The sequence below is a fragment of the Salvia hispanica genome, chromosome 4, assembly GCF_029641045.1.
Source record: "Salvia hispanica isolate PSC_SH4W2 chromosome 4, Shi_PSC_v1, whole genome shotgun sequence".
Lineage (NCBI taxonomy): Eukaryota > Viridiplantae > Streptophyta > Magnoliopsida > Lamiales > Lamiaceae > Salvia > Salvia hispanica.
Window position 1 is genome coordinate 58957940 of NC_142695.1, and position 20387 is coordinate 58978326.

General features: G+C 35.2%; 3 protein-coding genes across 6 annotated transcripts; all 3 read left to right on the plus strand.

Moving 5' to 3' along the window:
• The first annotated feature begins 926 nt into the window (after positions 1-926).
• On the plus strand, positions 927-5538 carry LOC125195618 (putative disease resistance RPP13-like protein 3). Of its 4 annotated transcripts, none has more exons than XM_089070203.1 (5): positions 927-1098; positions 1978-2693; positions 2841-4629; positions 4769-4900; positions 5055-5538. In XM_089070203.1, the coding sequence occupies exons 2-3, from the start codon at positions 1997-1999 to the stop codon at positions 4619-4621; spliced, it is 2478 nt and encodes an 825-aa protein (XP_088926329.1). In that variant the 5' UTR covers positions 927-1098; positions 1978-1996; the 3' UTR covers positions 4622-4629; positions 4769-4900; positions 5055-5538. The 4 variants fall into 4 exon arrangements, with proteins under 4 accessions (XP_088926329.1, XP_088926328.1, XP_088926327.1 ...); XM_089070202.1 differs by having other exon boundaries at positions 4799-4900; XM_089070201.1 differs by having other exon boundaries at positions 4799-4850.
• A 1808-nt stretch (positions 5539-7346) lies between these two features.
• Positions 7347-13407, plus strand: LOC125192477 (putative disease resistance RPP13-like protein 3). Its single transcript, XM_089070226.1, has 4 exons — positions 7347-7481; positions 8879-9615; positions 11148-12939; positions 13143-13407. The coding sequence occupies exons 2-3, from the start codon at positions 8889-8891 to the stop codon at positions 12929-12931; spliced, it is 2511 nt and encodes an 836-aa protein (XP_088926352.1). The 5' UTR covers positions 7347-7481; positions 8879-8888; the 3' UTR covers positions 12932-12939; positions 13143-13407.
• A 1532-nt stretch (positions 13408-14939) lies between these two features.
• Positions 14940-20154, plus strand: LOC125193035 (putative inactive disease susceptibility protein LOV1). The gene is made up of 4 exons (XM_048090739.2): positions 14940-15096; positions 17073-17845; positions 18014-19796; positions 19991-20154. Exons 2-3 carry the CDS (start codon positions 17092-17094, stop codon positions 19786-19788), a joined length of 2529 nt encoding a protein of 842 aa, XP_047946696.2. The 5' UTR covers positions 14940-15096; positions 17073-17091; the 3' UTR covers positions 19789-19796; positions 19991-20154.
• Positions 20155-20387: the final 233 nt, after the last annotated feature.

The following is a 20387-nucleotide window of genomic DNA, read 5'->3' on the forward strand; positions in this document are numbered from 1 at the left end:
CTGAAATGGAACACTGAAGTTTTCAATTGGTTGCAAATTGATTTGAATGACAGTTTTGGAGGAAAATGTCATTCAATGGCAAATTAACATCAAATGTTAAAACTCTATATTTTGAGTTTTCGTATTTATGATCATGACATTTTTTCGTATACTGCTATCAAATAGTTATGATTAAATAAGTATTTATTCAATAGTTGTTAGTCAACTCCTAAAAATTAATTAATCATGATAAAATAAACATTACTTGCAAGTAGGTACTGCCAGTCATGTGATTATAAATTAATTCATTGTCTGCCATCAGAAGTTACGTCCAGCATAATTTTTATTTAGATGAGACTTTCAATTAAATTATGTTATCGAAAATCCCAAAATAATTGATTCAGAAAGGCAGGATGCATGAACGTGGATAAGTAGACTATGAATTATTTTAAAATAATAGCCAGGAATGTCAATGTATTTATAGGATTATATGGTTGTAATTTTAGCTCAATAAATTAATATTTAACTCCATTAACTGCACTTGATTTGGTACAATATGAGCAGGGCAGATTAGACATCCAATGGAAAAAAAAAGGTTAGACATCCAATTAAATTGACATCCCTAATAATAAATGCCTTTGATATGCAAAAATTAATTTAAAATAGTATAGGTAAAAAAAAATCGATTAGACATCCAATTAAATTGACATCCCCAATAATAAATACGTTTGATATGCAAAAATTAATTTAAAATAGTATAGGTGCATTTAAATGCACTTGCCTCCTCTGACATGGTCACACTACTTTTTTTTTTTTGAAGAAGTCACACTACTTAGTTGGCTCAATTTTTATTGTCATTGTCAGGTACTGGTGGCATCATAAATTTTATTAAAATTAAATTAATTTTATATCATGCATCTAGTCCCAATTGATCAACTTTCTAAAATTTAACCATATTCAGTTTATGAATTTGTAGTTTCTCTTTAACTTTGGAGATATCACACTCTCTACCGTTCAAAATTTCAAATCATACTCGCTTGCATAAATATTGGAAAAGAGACTGATTGCATCAGAAAATCCATTCGAGGGGCAAAGCTAAGAAGAAAAATTCAAAAAAAGGTATTTTTTTTCTTTCATTTGAATGTATAGTTTTACAATTCATCACATGATTTATATGTTGCTGTTTTTTTAGAAGTTTGAGTTTGGGATCTTTTGTTTTAGTTTAGATATTGATTCAATGTAGAATCATTTCGTTAAAAATTTTTCCACTTTTCTAAATCTTGAACCATGATCTCCTTCGGTAGATCAATTAAGATGCAATCAACTCTATGTTTGTCATGTTACGATTCTGAAGCTTTAAGATCCGCCTTGATTAATTGTCCCAAATTAGGGATCGGTCCGAATTTTAAGAAAATAAAAAATACAGGAATTATTGTACCCCAAATTCATATGAAAATTCTTGCTTCCACCATCCCAGCCATTAAATTATGTGTATTAAGAAAATGAAAATTAATCATGGTAGGGATGTGATCAGTTGATAACTGACAACTATGACAACAACCTATATTATATGTCAACACGAAGACATTTGTATGTCAACTACATGTAGATGACGTTTGCAGAACACATACACATACGTAAACTACATTTAGGTGACATACAAATGTTTTCGTGTTGACATTTATAATGTAGGTTATTGGCATAATTGTCCGCTATCAATTTAAGAAAGTTATCAATCTAACATGACCCTGTCATGACACGAGCCATTTCTTTTGGAGATGAGATTTTAAAAAATGGTGTTTGGTAAATTAAATGGAGGGGACAATATAGATAACTGAAAGGACAATAAAGTAAGAGAGATTATTATATTTTTTTTTACTAAAAATGGAAATGACTCAAATATAGTGGAACAACCAAAAAGGAAATATGACTCAATAATAGTGGGACTGAAGGAATATCACATAAGAGCTAAACGTGCGCCGATCTTACTAAGTGCAGTTATTCTAGAAGCATTAACATGGCAGAGGCCACGATCTTAGGGATGATACAACATCTCGAGAGATTGGATGCTGGTACATGTTACGAATTGGAACTCAGAATTAAAGAGCTAAGAGGGATGTTGGATTTCTTGAGTGACTTGAAAATGGAAGAGAGGAGAAGGCCAAAATATTTGATGGCTGACTTGGTCGAGTTGGCTCAAGATGTTGCGGACAGCAGGAACTATAGATTTTATCCAGAGGAGATCAAGATGACAAAAATGCGAATCATTAACTTCGGAGCAGATGATAAAAATGATAAGAAGAAGAAGAAGAAGAAAGAAGAAGTTGTGGTGGGGTTGGAGAAAGACGTGCGCAAGTTGATTGACAAAGTATTATTAAACGATTTATGTACAGACCATTCTTGGATTATCAAAGGCATGACTGGCATAGGAAAGACAACTCTTGCAAGAGAAGTATACAACCATAAGGACGTCGTGGGCTGGTTCAAATACAGGGCGTGGGTGTCCATTACTAGTGACATGAGTAACAAAGAGATACTTGTGGATCTGATACAACAGATGATGGTAGGCAGTAAAAAACTAATTAAAAGAGATAATCGAAGTCTACAAAAGATGCTTGGGCAACATCTGGAAGGAAAGCGATTTTTAATGGTTTTCGACAACATGCTCAAAGGGATGCGCTTGAGCTACATCTTGCGACATGTAAAGGGTATAGGTACATATTTTATTGCTTATCTCCTGAAAAAAAATGTACTCTTACACACACACGCACATCACAACATAAGAAGGGAGCTAAAATTTTAAAAAATTTAGAGTTGAGTAGCATTCTAAGTGTCTTGTTTGTATCAACTGTTGTTGTCAGATGAAAACTCTCTTCGCTATCAAGACTGCGGAAGTAGAGTGTTATGCACAAGTCGCTATGCGGGTCCCTCATTTGCCAGATATCACAACATGAAAACTTTGGATTCTGATAAGAGCTGGCAATTGTTTTTGAAAACAATTGATAAATTCACAAGTGTTGTGAACAAATTCTCAAAGGAGTTGGAGAGGAAGGGCAGAGAGATGTTGAAAAAATGTTGGGGTTTGCCGATGGCTATAATAGATGTTGCAAGGCAGAAAGCAGAACAAAGACTTTTGGGGATTGAATGGGAACAACTTTTTGATTCAGTTGATTTGAGTGAATCATTGAGAAAATTGGAACCGATGTATGATGAATTGGATGAAAATCTCAAGGCATGTTTCTTGCATATGTCCTTGTATAAGGAAAATGCAATAATGAGGGAAGAGAAGTTGGAACATATTTGGGTTGTAACTGGATTGATCTCACGACCTACACTTGAAGAACGGAACTATGAAGAAGAAGGAAGATGTGCTGATTTATTTTCAGAATCCATTATTGAAGCAGTGAAGGAAATTCCCCAACAACGTGACTTAAAAAAGTGTCGAATGAATCCTCTACTTCACATGTTGTCAATAAAAAAAGCGGAGGAAATAGGCTTTGAGATCGTAAAGAATAGTCAACCCTCTCAGAATCATCGTCATCGTGTTATCCATCGTGTTATTCATTGTGGCAGAGAGAAGTTCAATCATTCCACAAATCACGACAACAAACAGCTTATTTCTCTCATCTTCCATGGAGGTGGTGGCTACTTAGAGGATGTTAGCCCGTCTTATTGGGAGAGTTTTGAACTACTCAAAATACTAGACTTGGAAGATTTTGGGGTGAAGACTATGTCAGAATCAATTGGCAGTTTGAGTGAGTTAAGGTACTTGGGATTAAGAAACAATTACCTAACAAAGATCCCACGCTCGTTGGGGGATCTTGAAAACCTTGAGATCCTTGATATCTATCTAAATTTTATGGTGGAAGTGCCAGATATCATAGGGGAAATGGGCAGCCTTCGTAATCTCTACATGTCTGATGTGATTTTCCGGCATCCTTTGAAAATAGACACACTAGATAATCTGGAGATCCTAACCAACATCTCGATTTATGATTGGGCAGAGGTTTCGAGCTTGGAGACATTGAATCATATTACAAAATTAGGCATTGAAGACATTGATGAAAACTTGGATGTAGGCAAGTTCTTTGCATCACTAGCTAAGTTAAAGAGACTCCAACACCTTACCTTGAGAGGGTCTCGTTTCAGAAGCATGCCATGTTTGGACAATATTGGTGTTCTACCTGGACTTTGGAAACTTAGATTTGATGGACGCCTGGATAGGCTACCGCGTGCTCATAATTTCCCTCAATATATTTATGACTTGGTTTTGGTAAATACTTGTCTTGAAGAAGATCCCATGCCGGTGCTAGAGAAGTTACCCCGTCTAAAACGTCTCAAACTATGGAATGCATTTACTGGTCGAGAAATGGTGATCAAGTATGTGGGGTTTCGAAAGCTCCGTACCCTTAGCATCAACGAGTTGTGGAATCTTAGAAACATACAAGTTGCAAAGTATGCAATGTGTTGTCTCTACCAACTAGAAATCAACAACTGTCCACATCTTGAAACCCTGCCGGAAGAGATTGGTTCGATGAAGTATTTGGAGCAGTTTAAGATGGTAACGATTAAACACATTGCAACAAAGATAAGAAGCTCGGGCTTAACCTCCCAAGCTTTTGACGAGGATATCGGTCCATAATTTCAAAGGTGATACATTCTGTTTTTCTTTATCTTGCTATTTCTCCTTTTTATGGTTTATGATATTCAAGATGTTTGAAATATTACAAATATACCACTAGATACGAACCCGAATATCTGACTTATTTGACGGTTCTTGAACCATTAGATGCTCGCTCTTACACAAGCTTTTGTGTAGGATCTTCGTGGTCTAAGGATTGTGGATGCTCGCGAACGGAGTACTAATCGAGGTCTGCATATAAGTGTGCCACGCTATGCCCCCTTTGCACTTGCATTCTATGTTAGTATGTTACATCATGCTGATGATTAACTAAGCCTTTTATTTACTAGCTATTTTTTTTGTTGCTTGACTTTTTGATAAGGTTCTTTTCATGCATCGGTTCTGGGGTAAAATTCTATGTTTTTCGGGAAACTAACATGTAATTTTGAGGCAGGTGTGTAAGAATCTGCTAGAATCATAAGGTTGCATGGAGCGACCGGGCAGATGGCGAAAGCAAGGTGAAATGGAGCGAACCACAACATGCTGCTGAATGGATCAAGGAGAATCACGAACGGAGCAATTGGAGACAATAAGCACATTCTTAGGATCCTTTTGCAAGGGGCACAACCGACAATTCCAAGACATGTTGCCCTAGGGATCAGAGTCTCAAGCCGCCCTATACAAAGGAGGAGCTTCTCTTTTGAGCTCAAGTCTCCAGAGCTCGCATTTCTCTTGAGTTTTTTTACACACTTGGAAGGGGGTTACGATTCTTTCTGTGGTGGTGTCTATTCCGGTCGTTGTGTTAGCTGAAGGATTTGGTCCCCACCTTGCTTTATTCTTTTGTTTAGCCATTTCGGGAAAGTTGTTGTATGATTGTCTCGTACGTATCCAGTTACTTTTTCTGCTTCGTCATATATGTCTTCTAATTTCTAGGTTGATCAGTTGAGAGTTAGCGTAGTTAGTCCAGTTCCTAGCAGAGTTAAGTCAAGTTGATCAGTTAGTTTATTTCTGCATAGTCAAGTAGGATACAAACTTAACCCACTTTAAAGCGTGACAGCTCTCATTCCCCAAATGTCAACAATAAATGTTAAAACACATCATCCCTTTACTATGTTATAATATTGTGAGTTAAGGTTTTGAAAGCTCTCTGTTCTGATTCGCACACCCGACGGCACGTGGATGGAAAGCTTCTCACTTTTATAACTTATTTGTTTCACTTATGAGAAAATGTTGTCACTTTTTGTTTACTAGCTAATTTTGTTGCTCAACTTTTATAGCTGATTTTTTTCAAATCCAACCAAAATAAAGAGAAATAAGGCTCTAAAGGTATCTATATTGGGCCGGCCCAAGTTTTGATCGCGCTTGGGTATGCTTGAATCCAGTTCGGCCCACCAAAGCCAAAGCCCATAGTTTTGCAATTGTGATCTGTTTTTTCAATTTTCTTATTTTTACATAGGCAGATTGCTGAAAAATCATGAATGTTACTCAATTATACAATTCTAAAAAATAATCAACTGATAGTTCTCATTGACACCAATATGCATGACTTCTATGCATATTTTGTGCTAAAAAACTGATAGTTTTCAACGTTCTCTATTTAAGATAGTTTTTGAATTGAACCATCTCTAGTGAAGAGATAACTATCCTTTTTGAAATGCTAATTATGGTTTTGATTTAATTAAAAATATATAATAAATGAAACTTATGAATTTTATATATTTTAATAAATAATAATATAATTTAATTAGATTTCATAATATATAAACTAAAATAAAAAATAAAATAAAATGTGAGATTAATGAATTGTTAAGTGAAGGATGGGTGAGTACAGACCTTATATGCGTTGTTTCTTAAGTAATGAATGAGGCAACCCTTTAGTAGTACACCAAAAGAATAATTTAAGAAATTTGGCTGTGGCATGTAAATAAAATTTTCATTTATGCAAATTAGGTATTCTTAATTTATTATACTACAAGCTGGATTATCCTTTAATACAAATTATATTTTCTTTTAGTACAAATTAGATATCTTTTTGTACAATATGATTTTTATTGTACAAATAGTATGGACTAATAAATATATTTTCAAATTATAAAAATAAAAGTTACCACTACATTGACAAAAGAAGTTTTTTTTTTTCCCAAGATCTCCATCGCATTTCCACACACTCTAAAAACTGCAGAGAATGGGGAAATGTCTTGGTCATTGTACTAGACATCCTTGCAGCGATTTTTTGGGGAGAAGCTCAAAATCTATTACTCCTTCCATTACATTAAAAATGAAACGTTTTTCTTTTTGATTTGTCCTATTAAAAATAAGACATTTCTTAAAATAAAAATAATCATTTCTACTTTTTCACATTTCCTACTTTATTCTCTCCTCATTAAATCATAAAACAACACTACAAAACATCTCGTGTCGAAAAGCAAATTTTTCGTTTCTAATGGATGGAGGAGTAGTTGTTAGTCAAATCCTAAAAATAAAATCAGGATAAAATAAACATCACCTGCAACAGCTAGCTACTCTGATTATAAATTATTTACAGGAGACTTTCGTGCAAAAATTAATTTAAAATAGTCTAGGTGCATCTACTTGCCTCCTCTGATAGGGTCACACTACTTAGGTGGCTGATTTTTTTTTTTAATTTTTTTGTTATTGTCAGGTACGGAATCATAATTTTATTAAAATTAAATTATTTTTATATTATGTATTTAGTCCCAATTGATCAACTTGCTAAAAGTTGACCATTTTATGATTTTGTAGTTTCTCTTTTAACTTTGGAAGATATCACACTCTCTACCGTTCAAAATTGAAAAAGAGACTGATTGCATCGGAAAATCCATTCGAGGGGCAAAGCTAAGAAGAAAAATTCACAAAAAAGGTACTTTTTTTTCCTTCATTTGAATGTATAGTTTTACAATTCATCACATGATTTATATGATGCTGTTTTTTAGAAGTTTGAATTTGGAAGATTTTGTTTTCGCTTGGAAATTGATTCAATCTAGAATCATTTCGTTAAATAGAGGGTTGTTAGAAGTCAAATTTATGCAAAAATTTTCCACTTTTCTAAATCCTGAACCATGATTTTCAGAAGATCTCCTTCGGTAGATCAATTAAGATGCAATCAACTCTATGTTCGTCATGTTAAGATTCGAAAGCTTTATCTTACTAAAACTTGTTAGTGAGATCCGCCTTGATTAATTGTCCTAAATTAGGGATCGGTTCGAATTTTAAGAGAATAAAAAAACAGGAATTATTATACCCCGAAATTCATATGAAAATTTATACTTTTAACCTCCCAGCCATTAAATTATGTATATTAAGAAAATGAAAATTAATTGTAACCTTATTAATTATGATGATAGGATATGATTAGTTGATAACATTCTTAAATTGATAATTGACATTCATGTTAACAACATATCTTATACTCACTCCGTCCTATTTATGAGTGCAATTTAGTTATGGCACGGATTTTAAGAAATTGTTGGAGTGTGTAACAATTGAAGTGAAGTCGTGGTTTTTGGATGTGTAATAATTGAAGTGAGGTAGTGGTTTTGGGATGTGTAATAATGGAAGTGAGGTAGTGGAAAGTAGGACATTTTTAACTTTTTGTATGTTTAGGATTTTGTTTTGTTTTATTTTTATGAAAGTAATGACATTTGAGTGAAAATTTCAATCAATAATGAGTTTAAATTTTATGTCTAAATATGGTAAATTCTAAATGAGACACTTAAACTGGGACAAACAGAAATGACGAAACATGACTCTTAAACTGTGACGAAGGGAGTATGTCAGCACAAAGACATTTGTATGTCAACTAAATGTAACACATACATATGCCGACTACATTTAGTTGATATACAAATGTCTTTGTGTTGACATCTATGATGTATGTTGTTGTAGGATATTGACATAGTTTTCGGTTATCAATTAAAGAAAGTGATCAACCTAACATGACTCACATGATATACGTATATATACAACTAACAACCAAATTCCTAAAAGTACTCCATCTGGTATCTGTTTCAATGTAGTTGAGACATTTCTAAATGGTGTTTGGTAAATTAAGTGGAGGGAACAATATAAATAACTGAATCGACAATACAGTAAGAGCAGTAAGAGCGATTAAATGTGTTTTTTTCCCGAAAATGGAAATTACTCAATTATAGTGGAACAACCAAAATGGAAATATGACTCAATTATAGTAGGGCTGGAGGAATATTACTTAAGAGCTAAATGAGTGCCGATCTCACTAAAAACCGTTATATATTCTAGGAACATTAACATGGCGGAGGCCGCGATCTTAGGGATGATACAACATCTCGAGAGTTCGTATGCTAATTCATGGGACAACTCAGAACTCAGAATTAAAGAGCTAAGAGGGGTGTTGGATTTCTTGAGTGACTTGAAATTGGAAGAGAGGAGAAGAACAAAATATTTGATGGCTGACTTGCTCGACTTGGCTCAAGATCTTGCGGACAACATGTTCATTTTAGGTCGATTGTTCCTGGTATACCAAAATGAGATCAAGTCGACAAAAATGCGAATCATAAACTTCGGAGCAAATGACAAAAACGATACAGAAGAAGAAGACGAAGAAGTTGTGGTGGGGTTGGAGAAAGACGTGCGCAAGCTGATAGACAAAGTATTATTAAACGATTTTTGTAAGGACAAAAATTGGATAATCAAAGGCATGACGGGTATAGGAAAGACAACTCTTGCGAGACAAGTATACAACCATAAGGACGTCGTGGGCTGGTTCGAGCACCGGGCGTGGGTGTCCATTTCTAGTGATAAGAGTAACAAAGAGATACTTGTGGATCTGATACAACAGATGATGGTAGACAGTGGGGAACTAATCGATAGAGATTATCTGTTGGAGGAAAAGGATAATCAAAGTCTACAAAAGATGCTTGGGAAACACCTGCAAGGAAAGCGATTTTTAATGGTTTTCGACAACATGCTCAAAGGGATGCGCTTGAGCTACATCTTGCGACATGCAGAGGGTATAGGTACATATTTTATTGCTTATCTCCGAAAAAAAAACGTATTCTTACTGATACGAGGTGAACTCGTATCAGGGATAATTCAGCTAGAATTCGCTGAGATAGGAGGGTTCGAGGGTCCTTTCGCGGAGAAACTCCATCAAGCAACCAAATAAAAAAGACGATAAAAGATAAATTGCAGAAAAGTAAAAGACAATAAAAGATAATTATATTTCTTCCATTAATACTTTCCGATGTAAATGATAAACAAAGACTCCTATTTATAATGCTCCCTAATAACCTAACTTAGTGATCAAGAAATAAGAAAGATATGATATGCTAAATAATAATAAAGATATGAGAATATTCTGTAGATATACTCGTATCAACTCCCCCATGGTTAAAATTCACCTTGTCCTCAAGGTGGAAACCACGACTCAACTAATAGTCTCTTCCTCCTGGATCAAACACACAAGTCTGCCACTGCCCCCTCTTTTTCCACGTTTCCACCGTATGAAAGATTGTACTCTCCTTCATAACCAATTCTCCAGTTCTGACTTGACGATCATCCGCAAACAATCGTCTCTCCTCTTCCCTTCCTACTTCAATGTCTGGCCCTTTTATCACAAAGGTATCTTTGTGCTCCTCAACAATGCTTTGAATCTCAATTCCCTTGTTTTTGTTTGGCTTATTCGACAATACAATTAAATCATTTATCGTTGCCTCTAAACTAGATCCATGAACTTCAACGGTTATCTCTTTCTTGATCAGCTCAGAAAAATTCTTGTTGACATTACTTGCCACAGCTGCTACCGTAATACACTTGAGACCATCGTACTTGCAAGAGGCTTCAGCCCCAGCTAGGGAGAGAGCACCCAAGAGTACTACAACGCTCCTATTCTTCCCAAGCATATCCTTTAATGAAGCACAAATATCATCGCACCTAACAAGAAGCATCCCATCTATTAATTCGGTGCAAAGAAGAAAGGCCACTTGATTAGAAGGATCAACTCCAATAACTATCATTTCAGGAAATATCCCAATTTCAGATGCAGCAGCTATATGTTCACGATGATCCTTTACCGCCTGCTCTGTTGGGAGAAACTGTGCTTCATCATTCAAATATCTCACAATCACTATAGTCGCCCCTAGTCCTTCAACCGAACTCCGCTTCATATCTGGAGCAGTAATCGGCATTACAATCACAACATTGCATCCCAAATTCCGGGCAGATGATGCTATACCCTGTGCATGAGTACCATCTGATGAACATAACGCTCCTCTCACAAGTTGTTCCCTTGAAAGCTTTGCCATGAATAATTAAATGATAAACAAAGACTCCTATTTATAATGCTCCCTAATAACCTAACTTAGTGATCAAGAAATAAGAAAGATATGATATGCTAAATAATAATTAAGATACGAGAATATTCTGTGGATATACTTGTATCACTTACACACACACGCACATCACAACATAAGACGGAAGCTAAAATATAAAAGATTTTAGAGTTGAGTAGCATTGTAAGTGTCTTGTTTGTATCAACTGTTGTTGTCAGATGAATACTCTATTCACTATCAAGATTGCGGAAGTAGAATGTTAAGCACAAGTCGCTATGCTAGTCCCTTATTTGCCAGATATCACAACATGAAAACTTTGGATTCTGATAAGAGCTGGCAATTGTTTTTGAAAACAATTGATAAATTTACAAGTGAGGAGAACAAGTTCTCAAAGGAGTTGGAGAGGAAGGGCAAAGAGATGCTGAAAAAATGTGGTGGTCTGCCGATGGCTATAGTAGATGTTGCAAGGCAGAAAGCAAAACAAAGACTTTCGGGGATTGAATGGGAAGAACTTTTTGATTCAATAGATTTGGATAAAACTTTGAAGATGTTGGAACCGATGTATGATGAATTGGATAAAAATCTCAAGGCATGTTTCTTGCATATGTCCTTGTTTAAGGAAAATGCAATAATGAGGGAAGAGAAGTTGGAACATATTTGGTTTGTAACTGGATTAATCTCACGAACTACACTTGAAGAACGGAACTACGGAGAAAAAGGAAGATGTGCTGATTTACTTTCAGAATCCATTATTGAAGCAGTGAAGGAAATTCCACACCAACATGACTTAAAAAAGTGTCGAATGAATCCTCTACTTCACATGTTGTCAATAAAAAAAGCGGAGGAGGAAATAGGCTTTGAGATCGTAAAGAATAGTCAACCCTCTCAGAATCGTAGTCATCGTGTTATCCATCGTGTTATTCATTGTGGCAGAGAGAAGTTTAATCATTCCACGAATCAAGACAGCAAAGAGCTTATTTCTCTCATCTTCCATGGAGGTGGTGGCTACTTAGAGGATGTTAGCTCGTCTTATTGGGAGAGTTTTGAACTACTCAAAATACTTGACTTGGAAGATTTTGGGGTGAAGACTATGTCCGAATCAATCGGCAATTTGAGTGAGTTAAGATACTTGGGATTAAGAAACAATTACCTAACGAGGATCCCACGCTCATTGGGGGATCTTGAAAACCTTGAGGTCCTTGATATATATCTAAATTTTATGGTGGAAGTGCCGGATAGCATAGGGGAAATGGGCAGCCTTCGTAATATCTACATGTCTGATGTGATTTTCCCGCATCCTTTGAAAATAGACACACTACAGAATCTTGAGACCCTAACCAAAGTCTCGATTTATGATTGGGCAGAGGTCTCGAGCTTGGGGACACTGAATTATCTTGAAAAATTAGGCATTGAAGACGTTGATGAAAACTTGGATGTAGGCAAGTTCTTTGCGTCACTAGCTAAGTTAAAGAGACTCCAACACCTTACCTTGAGAGGGTCTCGTTTCAGAAGCATGCCGTGTTTGGAGAAGATAGGTGTTCTACGTAGACTTCGGAAACTTAGACTGGATGGACGCCTGGATAGGCTACCACGTGCTAGTAATATCCCGGAAGGTATTCGTGACTTGGTTTTGGTAAATACTTGTCTTGAAGAAGATCCCATGCCGGTACTAGAGAAGTTGCCCGGACTAAAACGCCTCAGACTATGGAATGCATTTACTGGTCGGGAAATGGTGATCCAGAATGAGGGGTTTGAAGGGCTCCGTAGCCTTAGCATCAACGAGTTGTGGAATCTTAGAAACATAAAAGTTGCAAAGGATGCAATATGGTGTCTTGACGAACTAGAAATCATGAACTGTCCACATCTTGAAACCCTGCCGGAAGAGGATGGGTCGATGAAGTATTTAGAGCAGTTTAAGATGGTAACAACCAAACACATCGCAACAAAGATAAGAGCTTCGGGCTTAACCTCCAAAATTGTGGAGGTGGATATCGTTCCATAATTTAAAAGGTGATATATTATGTTGTTGTTTATCTTTCTATTTCTGTATGTTTGCAAATAAATCGGTTTACAGTTTCTCCTTTATATGGTTGGTGATATTGAAGATGTTTGAAATATTACAAATATGCCATTAGATACGAACCCGAATATCTGACTCATTTGACAGTTGTTGAACCATTAGACGCTCGCTCTTACACAAGTCATTTGCGTAGGATCTTCGTGGTCTAAGGATTGTGGATGCTCGCGAACGGAGTACTATCGAGCTGCACTTGCATTCTATGTTACTGCTGCTGCCATACATCATATTGATGATTAACTATGCCTTTTATTTTTTTCACTTACGAGAAAATGTTGTAACTTTTTATTTACTAGCTAAATTTGTTGCTCAATTTCACTTATGAGAAAATGTTTTGACATTTATAGCTGATTTTTTATAATGCAACCAAACAAGGGAATAAGGCTCTAAAGGTATATATTTATACTGGGCCGGCCCGAGTTTTTATTATGCTCGGTTTCAATCCGGGCCACCAAGCCAAAGCCCATAGTTTTGCAATTGTGATCCGTTTTTTCAGTTTCATATTGCTGAAAAATCATGAAGTGTTAGTCAAATATGCAATTCTAAAATATAATCATTTATATCATCAATTGTGATATATCTTTTAGTTGTCTCATTGATTTGGATTTGACAGAAATTCTATATGGCATTGACACCAAAATGGATGACTTGTATGCATATTTTGTGCTACCAATTGATAGTTCTCAATATTCTCAAATAGTTTTCAAATGAATCATATGTAGTGAAGAGATAACTATCCTTTTTGAAATGCTAATTATGGTTTTTATTTAATTAAAAATAAACAATAAATGAAATGCTACTGTATGCGCTATTTAATTGGTAAAATGCTTCTCCTCTTCTCCTCAAACCAGTAGGTGAAGGGTTTGAGCCACCACAGTTACAAGGAAAAGGTAGAATCTGTATTGTTTGAATAAAGTTCAAAATTAATCTCGTACGTTTGCTTAAAATAACATTTTGGTCCCACACATTATGTTTGTTTAAATATGGTCCCAAATATGTTTAGTTACATTGTATTTAACAGTTCCGTAAAAATAAATGTAATAAGTGTGGATAATTGTGGATTATTATTCATAGTACATATTTTGTTAATTTCAATATTATATCTATCAAACTATATATCCACCAACTTTTATGAATAAATAATTAAATATAAATACACTATTCATCAAAAATGATCTCCATAAGGGCGGCGCGCCATGCATATGCCCTCTCTTCACTTGCACTCGACATCATGAAGGTTTTGAACTTCATTCTTGGCTTTGATTGAATTGTTTTTCTTTTTTGAAAATTTTCAATTCCCGGGAAATATAAAGTTTGAAAATTAGTGATGTTGAAGATGACTGAATGACAATTTTGGTGGAAAATGCAATTCAATGCGTAGCAAATTAACATCAAATGTTACTCTATATTTTGAGTTTTCATGATTATTCTCATGACATTTTTTTGTATACTACTATCAAATAGTTATGATTAAATAAATATTTATGAATGTATCTATTTATTCAAGTTGTTAGTCAACTCCTAAAAATAAATTAATCAGGATAAAATAAACATGCAAGTAGGTGCTGCCAGCCAGATACTGTGATTATAAATAAATTCTTGTCTGCCATTAAAAGCAACGTCCAACATTTTTATTTAGAGGAGACTTTCGACTAAATTATGTTATAAAAAATCGCAAAATAATTTATTCGGAAAAGCAGGATTCATGAACGTGGAAAAGTGGACTATGAATTATTTTAAAAATAATAATTAATAAATGCTTCTGATGTTCAATAATTAATTTAAAATAGTATAGGTGCATTTACTAGCCTCCTGTCGCATGGTCACACTACTTAGCTGGCTGAATTTTGTATTTTTAATATTAAATTATTTTAATATTATGCATTTAGTTCCAGTTGATCAACTTGCTAAAATTTGACCTTATTCAGTTTACGAATTTGTAGTTTCTCTTTCAACTTTGGAAGATATCACACTCTCTACCCTTCTAATTTTCGAATCAAACTCGCGTGAATAAATATTGGAAAAGAGACTGATTGCATCGGAAAATCCATTCGAGGGGCAAAGGCTAAGAAGAAAAAATTCTCAAAAAGGTATTTTTTTTTTACTTCATTTGAATTTATAGTTTTAAAATTCATCACAAGATTATATATGCTGCTGTTGTTTTAGATGTTTGAATTTGGGATCTTTTGTTTAGGAAATTGATTCAATCTAGAATCATTTCGCTCAATAGAGAGTTGTTAGAAGTCAAATTATGTATAAAAATTTCAACTTTTCTAAATCTTGAACGAAGATTTTGAGAAGATCTCACTGAAGTAAATCAATAAGAATGCAATCAATTCTATGTTCGTCATATTAAGATTCGAAATCTTTATCTTAATTACTAAAACTTGTTAGTGAAAACCTCCTTGATTAATTGTTCCAAATTAGGGATCGGCCCGAATTTTATGAAAAAAGGAATTCTTGTACCCCCCACAAATCATGTATATTAAGAAAATGAAAAATTAATCTTTGTACCCTTATTAATTACTCCCTCCCACTCCCACTGACACAAGATTTTAGAAGAAGTTACTAATTGTAGTAAGTAGAGAGAAAAATTTAGTCTGAATATTTAATAAAGAGGGAGATTTATTTACAAATATGAAAGGTGAACATCTTGAGTGAGACAAACTAAAAATGAAAGATGTACATCTTGCGTAGGACGAAGGGAGTATTAATTATCATGATAAGAAAGTGATCAATTGATAACTATCTTGATAACTATCTTAAATTGATAACTGACAACTATATCAACAACCTATGTTATGGATATCAACACAAAGACAATTGTATGTCAACTAAATGTAGTGGATATATATGTCTTCTGTTGAGATGTAGACATGTAGTTATATAGATGTTAATAGAAGACATATGTATGTCAACTACATTTAGTTGATATATAAATGTATTCGTATTGGCATAACGTAGGTTGTTGATATAGTTATCAGTTATCAATTTAAGATTCCTCGTCGTCCCATCAAAAGTGATCAACTTTTCATTTTGGGTTGTCCTACCACAAGTGATCAATTTTCTTTTTTGAAAAAAACAAAACTTTAACTCTCTCTTACTTTATTTACTCTCTTTACCTTATTCTCTCTTTCTTACTTTATTATCTTTATCTCATGCTTTTTACTCTCTCGTACTTTATTTACCCTCTTTACCTTATTCTCTCTTTCTTACTTTATTATCTTTATCTCATGCTTTTTACTCTCTCGTACTTTATTCACTCCACTTTAAATTAATATATACTCCCTCCGTCCCAAGGTATTTGACCAACTTTCCCTTTTGAGATGTCCCAACATATTAGACTCATTTCCTTTTTTAATAAAAAACATATATCTTATTTTATTCTCCACCTACTTTTTTCTCTCTTCTCTTCCCTACTTTTTCCATCTCTCATATTTTACTCTTTCCACTTTAACTATTTAAATATCAATTCCTTTAATCATGTGCCCAAAAGAAGTGAGTCTAATACTCCGGGACGGAGGGAGTACCATTTTCTTAAATTCTGTGCCCAAAAAAAATCCATCACTAGTGGAGAAACGAAGGGAATAGCAGTTATCAATTTAAGATAGTTTTCAACCTAACAGGAAGGACCCTATTATGATAAATGTACATATACAACTAACAACCAAATTCCAAAAAATAAAAGTGAACCGGGATTTATTATGATGGACGAACTAAAATGATAAACCGAGAGTCCTAAATTGCGGACGGAGGGAATACAGTTCAATTATAGTAGGACAAAGAGAATACTCTCTCCGTCCCTTAAAAATATGTACACTTTTCATTTTCGTCCGTCCTATAAAAATATGAGCATTTCCGTTTATGGAAAATTATCCCAATTTATTACCCCTATAATAATGTAGGTCTCACTATCCATTAATAGTACTTTAACTACAATTCTCCTCCCCTCTCTTACTTTACCAATTTTGTCTTAAATACCGTGTCATATCATATGCCCATATTTTTATGGGACGGAGGGAGTATTACATAAGAGCTAAATGTGCGCCGTTCTTACTAAGTGCAGTTGTTCTAGAAGCACTAACATGGTGGAGGCTGCTATCTTAGGGATGATACAACATCTCGAGAGTTCGTATGCTAAATGTTACAACTTTGAGTACAGAATTAAAGAGCTACGAGGGGTGTTGGATTTCTTGAGTAATTTGAAAATGGAAGAGAGGAGAAGGCCAAAATATTTGATGGCCGACTTGGTCGAGTTGGCTCAAGATGTTGCGGACAGTAGGAACATTAGATTTTATCCAGCGGAGATCAAGATGACGAAAATGCAAATCATAAACTTCAGAGCAGATGACAAAAATGATAAGAAGAAGAAGAAAAAGAAGCAGAAGAAGAAGAAGAAGAAGAAGAAGAAGAAAAAGAATAACGAAAAAGTTGTGGTGGGGTTGGAGAAAGACGAGCGCAAGTTGATTGACGGAGTATTACTAAACGATTTATGTACAGACGATACTTGGATTATCAAAGGCATGACTGGTATAGGAAAGACAACTCTTGCGAGACAAGTATACAACCATAAGGACGTCGTGGGCTGGTTCGAGCACCGGGGGTGGGTGTCCATTACTAGTGACAAGAGTTACAAAGAGATACTTGTGGATCTGATACAACAGATGATGGTAGACAGTGAAGAACTGATTGATAGAGATTATTTGTTGGAGGAAAAAGATAATCGAAGTCTACGAAAGATGCTTCGGCAACACCTGGAAGGAAAGCGATTTTTAATGGTTTTCGACAACATGCCCAAAGGAATGGACTTGAGAGACATCTTGCGACATCGAGATGATGGTATATATTTTATTGCATATCTCTGAAAGAAAAACATACTCTTGCACTTGTAGATCCCATTACTAGTTATGCATATCACACACGCACATGAGAAGAAGCTAAAATTTAAAAGATTTTAGAGTTGTGTAGTGTTCTAAGAGTCTTGTTTGTATCAATTCTTCTTGTCAGATGAATACCATGAACACTGGGGAAGTCGAAAGTTGTGGACAAGTCGTTTTACAACAAATATAGATGATTGTATTCACAATATGAAAGCTTTGGATTCTGATAAGAGCTGGCAATTGTTTTTGAAAACAATTGATAAATTTATAAGTGATGAGCACAAATTCACAAAGGAGTTGGAGAGGAAGGGAAAAGAGATGCTGAAAAAATGTGGGGGTTTGCCGCTTGCTATAATAGATGTTGCAAGGCAAAAAGCAAAACAAAGACTTTTAGGGATTGAATGGGAAGAACTTTTTGATTCAATTGATTTGAGTGAATCATTGAAAAAATTGGAACCGATGTATGATGAATTGGATGAAGATATTAAGGCATGTTTCTTGCATATGTCCCTTTTTAAGGAAAATGCAATAATGAGGGAAGAGAAGTTGGAACAAATTTGGGCTGCAAGTGGATTAGACGCACTAACAACACTTGAAGACCGGTACATCGGAGAAGAAGGAACATGTTATGTTTTACTTACAGAATCCATTATTGAAGCAGTGAATGAAACTCCACACCAACGTGAAGTAAAAAGGTGTCGAATGAATCCTCTACTACACATGCTATCAGTACAAAAAGCGGAGGAGGAAATAGGCTTGGAGATCTTAAACAGCAATGGAAATAGTAAACCCTCTAAGAATCCTCGTCATCGTGTTATTCATTGTGGCAGAGAGAAGTTTAATCATTCCACGAATCACGACAGCAAACACCTTATTTCTCTCATTTTCCATGGAGGTGGTGGCTACTTAGAGGATGTTAGCATGTCTTATTGGGAGAGTTTTGAACTACTCAAAATACTCGACTTGGAAGATTTTGGGGTGAAGATTATGTCAGAATCAATCGGAACTTTGACTGAGTTAAGGTATTTAGGATTAAGAAACAATTACCTAACGAGGATCCCACGCTCGTTGGGGGATCTTGAAAAGCTTGAGGTTCTTGATATAGATCTAAACTTCATGGTGGAGGTGCCGGATGTCATAGGGGAAATGGGCAGCCTTCGTAATCTCCACATGTCTGATGTGATTTTCAGGCATCCTTTGAAAATTGACACATTAGAGAATCTTGAGATCCTAACCAACATCTCGATTTATGATTGGACATATGAGGTCTCAGGCTTGGAGACATTGAATCATCTTGTAAAATTAGGCATTGAAGACGTTGATGAAAACATGGATGTAGGCAAGCTCTTTGCGTCACTAGCTAAGTTGAGGAGCCTCCAACACCTTATCTTGAAAGGGTCTCGTTTTAGAAGCATGCCATGTTTGGATGAGATTGGTGTTCTTTATTTACTTCCGAGACTTCGCCTAGATGGACGCCTTGATAGGCTACCAAGTGCTAGTAATTTCCCTCGATGTATTCGTCACTTGATTTTGGCTAATACTTGTCTTGAAGATGACCCCATGCCGATACTAGAGAAGTTGAGTCGACTGAGACTCCTTAAACTGCGGAATGCATTCACTGGTCGAGAAATGGTGATCCGGGACAAGGGGTTTCCATGTCTCCGTTTCCTTATCATCAATGAGCTGTGGAATCTTAGAAACATTCAAGTTGGTAGGGATGCAATGTCGATTCTCGGCCTACTAGAAATCAATAACTGTCCACATCTCGAAACCATTCCGGAAGAGATTGGGTCGATGAAGCATTTCGAGGAGTTTAAGATGGTAACAACCAAACACATCGCAACAAAGGTAAGAGCTTCGAGCTTACCCTCCAATATCGTGGAGCTGGATATCGCTCCGTAATTTCAAAGGTGATACATTCTGTTTTTCTTTATCTTTCTATTTTTTATGTTTGCAAATAAATCAGTTTACAGTTTCGCCTTTATATGGTTGTTGATATGTTTGAAATATTACAAATATGCCACTAGATACGAACTTGAATATCTGACTCATTTGACGGTTCTTCAACCGTTACACGCTCGCTCTTACACAAGTTTTTGTGTAGGATCTTCGTGGTCTAAGGATTGTGGATGCTCGCAATGGATCTTCGAGGACGCTATGCCCTCTTTGCACTTGCATTCTAAGTTATACATTATGTTGATGATTAACTAAGCTTTTTATTTTTTTTCACTTATGAGAAAATGTGGTCACTTTTTATTTACTAGCTAATTTTGTTGCTCAATTTCTTCTTGGCTAAGGTTTTGACTTTTATTGCTGATTTTCAAAGGAAATAAGGTTCTAAAGGTATTTAAACTGGGCCGGCCCAAATTTTGATCGTGCTTAGGTATGATTGAATTCAGTTCGGGCCACCAAAGCCAAAGCCCATAGTTTGCACAATTGAAGCCTTTTTTTCCCTTTTTCCTTACTATTTTTTTAGTGATTGCTGAAATATCATATAAAGT

Coding starts and splice junctions, on each gene's coding strand:
- LOC125195618 (XM_089070203.1), top strand. CDS start 1,997: ATGGCAGAGGCCACGATCTTAGGGATGATACAACATCTCGAGAGATTG. Junction 2,694..2,840: donor GCGACATGTAAAGGGTATAG/GTACATATTTTA, acceptor TGTTGTTGTCAG/ATGAAAACTCTCTTCGCTAT.
- LOC125192477 (XM_089070226.1), top strand. CDS start 8,889: ATGGCGGAGGCCGCGATCTTAGGGATGATACAACATCTCGAGAGTTCG. Junction 9,616..11,147: donor GCGACATGCAGAGGGTATAG/GTACATATTTTA, acceptor TGTTGTTGTCAG/ATGAATACTCTATTCACTAT.
- LOC125193035 (XM_048090739.2), top strand. CDS start 17,092: ATGGTGGAGGCTGCTATCTTAGGGATGATACAACATCTCGAGAGTTCG. Junction 17,846..18,013: donor CTTGCGACATCGAGATGATG/GTATATATTTTA, acceptor TCTTCTTGTCAG/ATGAATACCATGAACACTGG.